The sequence below is a fragment of the Neolamprologus multifasciatus genome, chromosome 12 (genome assembly GCF_963576455.1).
Source record: "Neolamprologus multifasciatus chromosome 12, fNeoMul1.2, whole genome shotgun sequence".
NCBI classification, from domain to species: Eukaryota; Metazoa; Chordata; class Actinopteri; order Cichliformes; family Cichlidae; genus Neolamprologus; species Neolamprologus multifasciatus.
Genome location: NC_140450.1, coordinates 24,767,063 through 24,777,827, shown reverse-complemented (window position 1 = coordinate 24,777,827; position 10,765 = coordinate 24,767,063). Strand labels below are relative to the sequence as shown.

The following is a 10,765-nucleotide window of genomic DNA, read 5'->3' as shown; positions in this document are numbered from 1 at the left end:
TTGATCTAAGGTTTTATCTTGTTTGTTCTTAACTAACTTGTAAAGCACTTTGGTCAGACTTGTTTCTTTTAGTTGTGCTATAAAATTTTTTGTCATCTCTTTTTATGATTTCCTATGAAGCATTCACGCGAGCACGTTTATTTTGTTAATGTACAATGAGTGAGTTTAATAAAATAAAGACGAGAATTTTGTTATTGTATGATGACTTTCACTGCCATAGGAGGAGTCGCCAGTAGGTGGGAGTACTGACTTTCACAGCTATCGAGACCGCGAAGAAGAAGAATGGTATGAACAAGGAAGTCAAGTGTTTTCGAGGAAGCCAGCGGACGTTTCCTTTTGTTTTGTCTTTGTTTTTTGTGTACCAAATCGATAGTTAATTTATTATTGTTGTTAGCTATATTACTTTATAGACGTATGACTGTCGTGTCGGTCACTGTTAAAGTTATTATAACAAAGAAAAACTTGACGACATTTTACGTTTACGAGAAGTTAGCTTTTCAGGCTAACAACAGAGCTAGCAGGCCTGAACGCCATCTGTCCATTGTGTTGCCGTCAGTCAGACACCTGCACTGCTTTTGATTAAACAGCTAGTTTTATGGTCTGTTTTAATTTGTGAACAAAGGAGCCGGGCCGCTGTCATCAGTCCAGAATTAGCTTTACCGGTTGTCGGTTTTGTGGCTTACTTGCTCGTTACTAGCGCAGTGCTGTCAGGTACACTGACAATAAAGGGAAAGCAACACTATACAACCGAGGACGAGGAAATCGGATTAGGATGTATGCCCCGCCGGGTTCTACTGTCCCTGGAGGCCGAAGGAGGAGAGGGGGCACCTCGTTGCCAAAGCAGCCGGAGCGGAGCCTTGTGTCGGCTCTTCCCGGAGCTCTGTCCATTACAGCGCTTTGTACAGCTCTGGCTGAGCCGGCTTGGCTCCGCGTCCACGGAGGAACCTGTCCGAGACAAGAGCTGGGGGTGTCAGATGTCCTGGGATACATTGACCCCAAGCTTCTGGATGGTGAGGCCCACACACAAGCTCCGTTAAAAACCCACAGTAGCAATTAATCCCAGATCTCACGTGTAATGCTCTGTGACGTGTCCGTCTGTTCCCATCAGATTACTGCGTGAACCCGCAGACCATCTTGCTGCTGAGAGTAATCGCTGCCTTTTGTTTCCTGGGAATCCTCTGCAGTCTGACTGCTTTTCTCTTGGATGTGTTTGGTCCCAAGCACCCTGCCCTGAAAATAACCCGCAGATATGCATTTGCACATATTCTCACAGGTAATAATCTTTTTTTCCCTCATGCTGTCTAGAAAAAGACAGACAATGTGTAAATTCAATGGTCTGTAATCGTCTCTTTCTGTCTCCCACCAGTGCTGCAGTGTGCCACAGTCATAGGTTTTTGCTACTGGGCCTCGGAGCTGATCTTGTCCCTACAGCAGCAGCACAAAAAGTACCACGGCTCTCTCATATACGTCACTTTTGCTATCAGCTTCTACCTGGTGGCGGGCGCAGGCGGAGCATCCATCCTCGCCACAGCTGCAAATCTCCTTCGTCACTACCCCACTGAGGAGGAAGAGCAGGCTTTAGAGCTGCTCTCGGAGATGGAGGACAGCAGTGAAACATTTCCTGCCGATTATGACATTGCCAATCAATTTCAACCGCCACCCGCATACACACCCTAATGCCACCAGACTCGCCTTGCTAACACCTTTCTCTCTCAGCACAGCTACTTAGCTTGATGGGCAAAGCCCCTCTCTTTATCAAATGGATATCTTTGCAAAAATACTCAGTGAACACAGCGTGTCAGTGCGCAGGTTCCTTGAATGACGGTGCTTGGGTGCATGAAAGCTTTCTTTAGTGGTGACAGAAATTTAGAAGCTAATTCTTACTTTCACCACTGGAGTTGTTGGTGAATTGCATGTAAATGGCTTTTAGGGATTTGGTTCTTACATGTAAAGAAAACTAAACTTGCTGGAAGTGCTCAACACGGCTCATGACAATTAATTGATGGAACATCCAGAGCTGGATTGTTTTTGTAGGATTTAGTTGAATGAGCGCTGTCGGCGGTTGTTTTGCTTTTGATCAGACGTGAGTGGAGCTTTGTTTGCGTTATGGTTTTAGTTTGACGTGCTTGCCATTTGTGTGAATTTTATTTTACCGACACCTTACAGATGCAGAAATACACTGACGAGATTCTTTGAACATCTTTATTTTATATAAGATATCAAATTGGACCTCATTTATTGTCTGTGCTGTCTTTTTGTAGTTTTTGCTTTGTTATTCTTTTCACTAGTTAAGTCTTCGTTGTTCCCTTCTGTACTTGACATAAGAAAACTGTCAGAAATTGTGAGCCAGGTCTTTGGTGTTTTAAAACGAATCATGGTGTGTGTGTGTGTGTGTGTGTGTGTGTGTGTGTCTCCGCGCACACGTGTAAGAGAGAGAGTGTGTGTGTGTGTGTAGCAATTGAGAGAAAGTGAGAAACATGTTTGTATTATTTCACAGTAAGGGTGACATTTAGTTTAAAAAACACCTCACAGCATCAGAAGTTGTTCATTATATTTCTCGTGTTTGCTTTTGAAAAAAGATTTATTTGCACTTTGTGATTCCCACATGTGACCGTTTCAGTATGCATTTCCAGTGCATGAGTTCATTTGTGTGAAGACTTTAAACTTTGAGTCACAATCTTAACAAGAACATCTCCCACAGGCAGAGGCTTGGACTTGTGACTGATGTTGTGATTCTTGTTGGTTGTGTATTGTTCTGTTGAGTCCATAATTTTCTGCATTTGTCCCTCAAACTGTCGCTATAACCCCCCTCCCTTCCTCAATTTGTAAATAATGATCATTTATACATTTAAAAAAGAAGTGATCATAATAAAGGAAACCTCATACTTTTGCCTCTCGCTCGTCATCTGTGAATTAACATCGATTTATTGTGATTTCAGCAAATCCAGCCTGAAGGATCTGCATTGCTCTAACAGCGTTGTAACTTTAACGTTTACGTCTGCCTGGGGTATTTCTGGTCTTGTCGTCTAGAGACTGTAGACACAACATGGCATTAAAGAGAGTAAGAGTCTTAAGGTCTAATGGACTTTAGAGGGCGTATGGTACACCTTTTACTGTGAAGAGTTCAGAAGTATGAAGCAGTTTAAAAGCTTGATCCATCCGTTTTCTTAACCACTTATCCATTTGAGGGTCGCAGTGAGACTGGAGCCTAGAAGAGAGAGGCAGGGTGCGTCCAAGACAAGTCGCAAGTCTGTTGTAGGGCTAACACAAAAAGCAGGAAAGCCAATCACATTCACACAAATGAGTGATTCTGAATCACCATTCACCCTACCAAGAACAGAGAAACCCCATAGAAAAGCCTCATCCGACCGGGGGACTTGAACCCAGGATCTTTTTGGTGCAAAAAAATACCTGTCTTACTGGCAAAGACTGCAAGGCTTTTCCTGGAAGCATAATGTGATCAATAAACAGTCTTTAAATAATGAGCTAGTGTAGAATAACGTATATCATGAGGTTAAATTACAGGCTGTCACGTTCTGCCACACTTCATAAATCAGATTACCTTAGATTACTTTGAACTAGCTAAACGCACAAGATTTAAACAATCCCTGTAATTGAATTGGGACAAAGGAGTAACTATAGAAAGCAGGAAAAAGGGCTCACTCGGGCATCACTTCGATTGTTGCCTTATATAAAAGACACTGACTGTTCTGCCAAAGTATAGGTTAGCTACTCTAACATTTTTAGCGTCTGTTCTTCTGCAAGTTCGCTCGTCTGCATCTGTCACCAAGAGTTAAACTATTAAAAGGTCAAGCTACTGTTTGGGTTGAAGCACTACATGTTTACATTGCTCTTCAAAGCTGAAGTGTCACTCTGTGGCCAAATGGGTATTAATAGGAAAGAGTGTTGATGAGGAGGAGAGTAAGTCAGTCAAGGCGAACAAGAGACGGCTCTTCTCAGAAGACAGAGCTTACGTGGCAACGTCACTTAGCCCCACTCTACAGGTATATATACGGACAACCTCATTGACATCAACACCACGACCATTAAAAGTCTCTACGTGGCTCGGTGGTAAAACTGTGAAGTCTTTTTTATTTCTATTTTTCTTCTACAACAGTGAGATTGAAGCTAAATCATGCTGGCAACCAGGGCTTTGCTGTCAAAACAAACGCTGGCTGTTCTTTCTCGCCAGCCTGCCTGCTTTGTGCACCAGGGTGACTACGGCAACTGGGGAAATACTAACATTGCAGTGGTAAGTGATGCAGATCAGTCTGGGAGAAAGGAGCAGATCCACGGGTGTGATTTGGTGAGTCCATGTGTTTCAGGTTTTCTCAGGATGTGGATGGTGGGACGGTACTGATGTCCATGAAGGGGTTTAGTGAGTATCACTCCTGCTGAGGTCAGGAAATGCACATGACTGAATTAACACAGGCAGATGGTAATGCACCCCTCTCGTCTTCAGCACCATGTACCACCTGAGCCGTAACGGCGCCCGCTTCCAGATGTTTGCTCCAAATCAACAGCAGATGCACGTGATTGACCACATGAGAAAGCAACCTGCCTCTGGAGAGAACCGGTGGGCCTCGAAGATGGGCGCAGTGGGCGTTTTGACTTTGTCTATGGTTACGTGGGTGCACTTTGTGATGAATTCTGTCCATCCCCGCAGGAACATGATGATGGAGGCAGCCCGCTTCAGTCACGGACAGGGAATGACACAAATGCAGGACCTGTCCAAGCTGGACGTCAACAGCTTCGACGCCGTCATCTTTCCAGGAGGCCATGGAATCATCAAGAATCTGTGAGGAGTGCTGACGTGAAGAAATCACTCTGAGACCGGCTGGTGTAAAACAGAGTTAGGATTAGATACAACACAAGTTTGTATTACATTAAAAATGAACCACTAATTATTAGTTTTTACTCTTCAGATCCTCTTTTATGAAGGACGGCAAAGACTGCAAGCTGCACGGCGACGTGGAAAGGGTGCTTAAGGATTTCCATCGTTCACGCAAGCCTATCGGGTGCGTATGATCTGAGCAATATTCACTCCTGCAGTACTGATGGAGAATTTGATAAATCATGAGGCCACTTTAAAGACCGCCAGTGAGTTCTGGCACGCTTTAAATCAGATTATGTTAGATTACTTTAAACTATTTAAAGATTTAAACAATCCCTGTAATGGAATTGGGACCATGGAGAGGCTGTAAAAAGGAAAACAGTCGGGCAGTGAATGCTGATGCTGACTGAGAGACTTCATATTTACAGTGTTGCAGATTCTGTTAGTAGTTACTAATATGATCTTATTAGGTAAAAATGATCACATCGCATCCTTAAGCGCCTTGAGGCGACATTTGTTGTGATTTGGCGCTATATAAATAAAATTGAATTGAATTGAATTGAATTAAAATTTGTTAATCATTTCATTTCCTGCAAGTAAAGCTTTGCACATGGAAATCTGACTTCTGCTGTGGAACAGTGAAACTACAGAGAATAGTCAGTGTGTTAAAATAACAAACCCAGTCGAGAAGAAAAGCTGCATATAATTAAATAAGTGATTGAGAAGATTTACAAAGCGTCTGCTAAAAGTTTCCTTATTGGCTCTCACTGATCAGAGCAGACAGCAGGACAAGCAGAGTCCTAAGCTCGAGGAACATGAGGGCAGACAGACCACAGAAATCCTACAGTTCAAAGCAGACAGGACAGTCTTGGTACTGACACTCCGGTGTTGTTCAAAAATAGTTTTGTTTTTTTTTAAAAAAAAGGAAAAAGAAAGAAAAAAATCAGGATCACAATAATCTATGAAAATCTCCAGGTTCATGTAACCCCTCTTGCTTTAGTGCTTTTTTCAGTTAATACAATGCTAATTTTTTAAATTAGCATTGGATTAACTTCATCCTGATCCGGATTCAAACTGTATGAGACGACCAAATCCCGATTGCGCCTGTTCTAAATGGGACTACACACATTATGACAGTGCAGGGTGCTGGCTGTGGCTTCTGGGTATTCTGAACTCACGTTTTAAATCATAAGATCATAATGATCCTCATTTATGGAGAGAACAGATTTTTAAAGCTGGCTTTCCTACATGAATGTGTAGAGGTGCAGTTTTGACTGCTGCACCGCAGATGATTGTGTCATTGCAGGCAGTCCTGATGTATGACAGGGCTGATTTTCTGGTTAGAGAAACCTTTTTTCCCACTTTACTGCAGTAAAACGTCTATACATAGCCTAATGTTTACCTCATCTACATGATCTCTCCAACTGTTGGTTTATTTGATCAATTTTAAACTTTTATTACATTTTCTTCACAAAACCCCCCCAAATTCACTCTTCTGTTGGGATTAGGATAATCCAGATTTTTTTTTTCTTTTTTGGATCAGTAACCCAATCGCACTAAAAAGTTTTGAACGAGGCTAGATTACGTAATGTAATCTGATTACAGAATGCCTTTTTGTCTTTTGAAAACATCCGTTCAGACTGCTTCTGACCGGTTTGGCCTTGGTGACTGCGTTGGCACAAGGGCACTGATGAGGTGATGAGCAGTGGCTGCGCAGACAGGGAACAGGGTGCAGAAGGCCTGGTCAAAGGTCACAGGAGATGCGGGATTACAGGAATTAAAGAGTGGAGTTGGAGGCTGAGTAGGGTTAAAAAGTACTCTTGACCGCAACCCAAAGAGGACTAATCCTTTCCTACTGCCATTAATGCGAACAGAGGAGACGGAGCCCTCTAAGTTCAGTATGTAGCCCAATGAATTGGATTGATGCATTATTAATGAAAACATATATTAAATTAAAAAAAATGTTTATAAAAAATCTACACAAAATAAAAAACGTTTGGTTGTCATGGTTATTTTATTTATAGCCTTTAGCACATTTAAACAACTGAAGCTGTGTTTTAGAGACAGGCACATTTACATCCCAGCTCTGAAACAAACCCAGTTTCAAAATACATGGGGGTTTTTGTCTTAACTAATAATTGTAGAAAGTAAAAATGACTGCAACTGTGTTTAGAATTTGCAAACTGATGATGTTTTATCTCATAAATCATGACACACTGCTCTCCCAAACATAAGCTGTCTTTATAAGTTATCAGTATCAGTACTGCTGTCTGCAATGCTGGCCTTGTATTTTCCTGGCATCGGATGGATGTCAACATTTGTAGTATCACAAGGTGATGCAGATTAAGTGATGGCAAACGTCCACTGAGCTTCTATTCCCTTTTTCCAAATTAAAACTTTGTTTTTGGGGGGCTTTAATTTGCTGTTAAATGATCATATTAATCCTAATCTAGCCACCAGTTTTGTGGTGTCACACCAAATCAGTGCTGCTCTGGGAGAGACTTTCTTTTCTCAGGACTCAGTCTCTCCTGTCTGGCTTACACCGGTAAGTCTCCCACCCTGGCCGACCTCAGACAACTGTCCTCTCCTGCTCCTGTTTCAGACTCGCCAGCATGGCTCCTGTGCTGGCCTGCCGTGTGCTGCCGAGCATTGAGGTAACCATGGGTTACGAGCGAGACGACAACACCCGCTGGGGAAACTGGCCAAACACAAACATGGTGCAGGCTGTGAAGGGCATGGGTGCTCGCCACAACGTCCGTGAGCCATATATATCCTTTCCAAGGTTTCTGTTCAGTATTAATATCAGTGAAAAATATTCTCTTTGTCATTATCCTGAAATAACCTCTGATTTGACCTTAACCCTTTCCTTTACGAAGCCTATGTGGATGAGAAGAACAAAGTGGTTAGCACTCCATCCTTCATGTGGGAGACTGACTATCACTATCACTATATATTTGATGGTATTGGAAATATGGTCAAGCATGTCATGCGCATGTCAACCAAGTGAGGTGACATCTGGAGAAGAAATAGTGCTACTGCAAAATATACACCTGTGTACTGTGATAAATTCTTACCTGAAACAATAAAAATAGTTTAGTAAAACAACAAATGTGTGTTGTGTAATCTTGTTTGGTCAATATGAGAGCTAGGGATGGGGTTAAAGACAGCCACTGAGAAATCCACTGCGCTTCCTCAAAATAACAAGTCAGAGTTTTAATAGCAAGTGTCCTCTTTTGGTACATTTGTGCTCTTAACTGCTGATTTGGGTGCATGAGAAAGCACCATCACAGCTACTTCCACCAACTTAACAGATAAACATCGCATGGAGAAAATATTTAATGGTTTTGATCCCAAAAAGTGTAGATAGGATCTAAACCTCGAGTGTAGGCAAAGTCTAATATTGCACAAATACCCTGACATTTTAAGTCCTTAAATCAAACTGTGATTCAGCTTTCTGCAGAACACTGCTTGCACTCACAATAGTTAGTCATGTAAAGAAAAGTAATCTTGGAAAAAACTGGGAACAAAGGTAAGTGGCAGTTAGTGTCTGTCAATCAAAGCACTTAGTTAACTGATCAGCAAGTGTGAGCTTCTCTGTAAATGCAGACATTTTGTCAGTTTGCTGGTTTGGAGTATTTGGGTGTGTGTTAAAATAATCCCACAGTGTTCCCAGGAGTGACATCCCAGCAAATTCACCCCAAGGTCAGACCACGCAATGCTGAGAAAAACTGGGAAAAACCCAACAGCTACATCAGATTCTAGAGACCTCAGTTAGCTGATCTTAGTCAGTCGTTAATGTTAAAGCTTATAGTAGTGGAGATGCCTGGCCATGTTTGTTAAAGAAAAAAACAAACATCAGCACAAACACCTCACACCATCTGTCAGGCACGGTGGGGAAGCGATAATGATTTGGCCACAGGACCTGGGCACTTTCTGTAAGACCTCCACAAAGTCATGCAGAAAACAATTGCTTCATGCCATTGCTGCTTAAGATGGAAGCTGCAAGTAAGTAGAGTCTAACAGAGCCTCTGAAATACTTTTAATATGAAAGATAAAGCTGACTTGACTTTGTGTCATTTTGAAAACAATGGCAGCCTCATACCTACAGGTTTACTATAAACAAGCTTTGGTAACACTTTATAACATGGCCCATGACTAAAGGCATAATTCCTCTGTATTTAAACAGAATATGAATTTATTTTACTTGAAATTACAATCTAATTACATTTACCTACAAATACGTAAAGGTAGGTGCGTTAGAATAGAGAGTAACAAGTCGTGTTTTTACAAGAAAAAGGAATAATTACACTGTAAGTAACTTTAAGCACTGCGTAATTTCAATTTATTTTGTGGAACAACAAACAATATTTCCCCGTATTACATTGTAATTACAAATGTGGATGTTATTTATTTTTCATTGTAAGGCAGAATCCTAATAATCCTAATAATTTGTACATCCTTTTCTATAAAACACGTGAAAGTTAGGCAAGATCACTTCATAATACGTGCCTAATTCCCCCCCCCCCCCCCCCCCCCACACACACAAAAGGATAGTGTACTTATAATATAAATGAGGAAATATAGTTTTTCTGCAAAATTACAATACAACTTGTGCTTCTTTTCCTGTCAAATATCCAAAATTTTAGATACACCTTTTAAATCACTTGTGCACTATTTAAATTCACTTACAATATAATCATTTTGTCTTTCCTGTAGTGATGCACGACTTAAAAAAGTAGTGCTAAGTGTGCTGAAGGTGTTTTCCGTTATTGTAGTCTTCCTGCTGATCTACAACTCTGCACATATTCAAAAACAGACTCCAAACCTTTTTATTAACCCGGGTTTACACTGAATAGGTCCTGTTGATTTGTTTTGTTTTTGCTGTTTTCACTGTCTTTAAGGCATTGTAAACCTACACAGGGTTTTAATGCTGTTGTCTTATTAAGCACACTAATTTTACACATGTAATGTGCTATATCAATAAAGTTGTTATTGCTATATAAATCTAAAATCTACTTAGATTATAATTATTTCTAATTTTTCTGTAAATAAAGAACTTGTAGTGTACCTACCTTCAACTACTTGTAGATAAATATAATTACATAATAATAATGATAAAGAAATTCCATTTAATTACAGGGGAATTAGACTCTTTAGAAGCCTTATTTTAGAGGGTTACCCAAGCTTTAATGAGAGGGACTATTGTGTTAACAGTGATAGGTGTTAAGTGTTTAGAAAATAAAATCAGTCAACACTCTTTCAGTCTGATGCATTCTGAATAAAACAATTTATTCATTACAAACATATAAAAATGACAAAAAACAGCCAGGTGGTAAGATATAAAAATTTCCAGTTTATACAGAGCTTCCAAAGCCATCGTCAGAAATGCATTTTCATCTGGGTTAGGAAAGTAAATATAGTACAAATCCCAAACTATAGCTACAAAGATATTCTTTAGATCTCTGTTTGTCAGGTGATGTACAAAAGCGTCTTCTGTTCGGTAAAAAATAAACCAAAAACAAACAAAAAAACGGGCACAAAATTCATAACAGACTTCAAATGCAGAATCAGAAGTCGATGAAATATTCACAGTGCTGCCTTCACATCGAGGATGTGAATTGTAAACATCGTTGCATATCGTAAGTCGCTTCAATAAATATACACAAATACTCATTGTGTGAGGAGAAGGTGTTCAATCAGTGTGAATCCTCCAGTTTTTGTTTGAATACATCCCGCCAGTCGAAACCTCTCAACTGTCATTCAGGGTGATGTGAATAAAATAAGGCAAAAATAAATTTCCCTGTGTATCTTATCAAGTGTTACAGTATCTGTTATTCATAAATCGCAGAGTCTGACTGACTCAGGTGGAGTAAAGAAGCGTTTTTCTTTGAAGAGGACTGTACACAATACAACATTCAATCATTCACAATA

The 10,765-nt window shown here is 40.5% G+C and overlaps 2 protein-coding genes across 3 annotated transcripts; both read left to right on the top strand.

Moving 5' to 3' along the window:
* The first annotated feature begins 266 nt into the window (after positions 1 to 266).
* On the top strand, positions 267 to 2,885 carry tmem127 (transmembrane protein 127). Its single transcript, XM_085181534.1, has 3 exons — positions 267 to 1,010; positions 1,109 to 1,273; positions 1,367 to 2,885. The coding sequence occupies exons 1-3, from the start codon at positions 773 to 775 to the stop codon at positions 1,675 to 1,677; spliced, it is 714 nt and encodes a 237-aa protein (XP_085037660.1). The 5' UTR covers positions 267 to 772; the 3' UTR covers positions 1,678 to 2,885.
* A 1,130-nt stretch (positions 2,886 to 4,015) lies between these two features.
* gatd3l (glutamine amidotransferase class 1 domain containing 3, like) lies at positions 4,016 to 7,943 on the top strand. 2 transcript variants are annotated; one of them, XM_085181529.1, is made up of 7 exons: positions 4,019 to 4,252; positions 4,326 to 4,378; positions 4,463 to 4,576; positions 4,667 to 4,798; positions 4,926 to 5,018; positions 7,437 to 7,602; positions 7,707 to 7,943. In XM_085181529.1, exons 1-7 carry the CDS (start codon positions 4,136 to 4,138, stop codon positions 7,839 to 7,841), a joined length of 810 nt encoding a protein of 269 aa, XP_085037655.1. In that variant the 5' UTR covers positions 4,019 to 4,135; the 3' UTR covers positions 7,842 to 7,943. The 2 variants fall into 2 exon arrangements, with proteins under 2 accessions (XP_085037654.1, XP_085037655.1); XM_085181528.1 differs by having other exon boundaries at positions 4,016 to 4,252; positions 7,437 to 7,943.
* Positions 7,944 to 10,765: the final 2,822 nt, after the last annotated feature.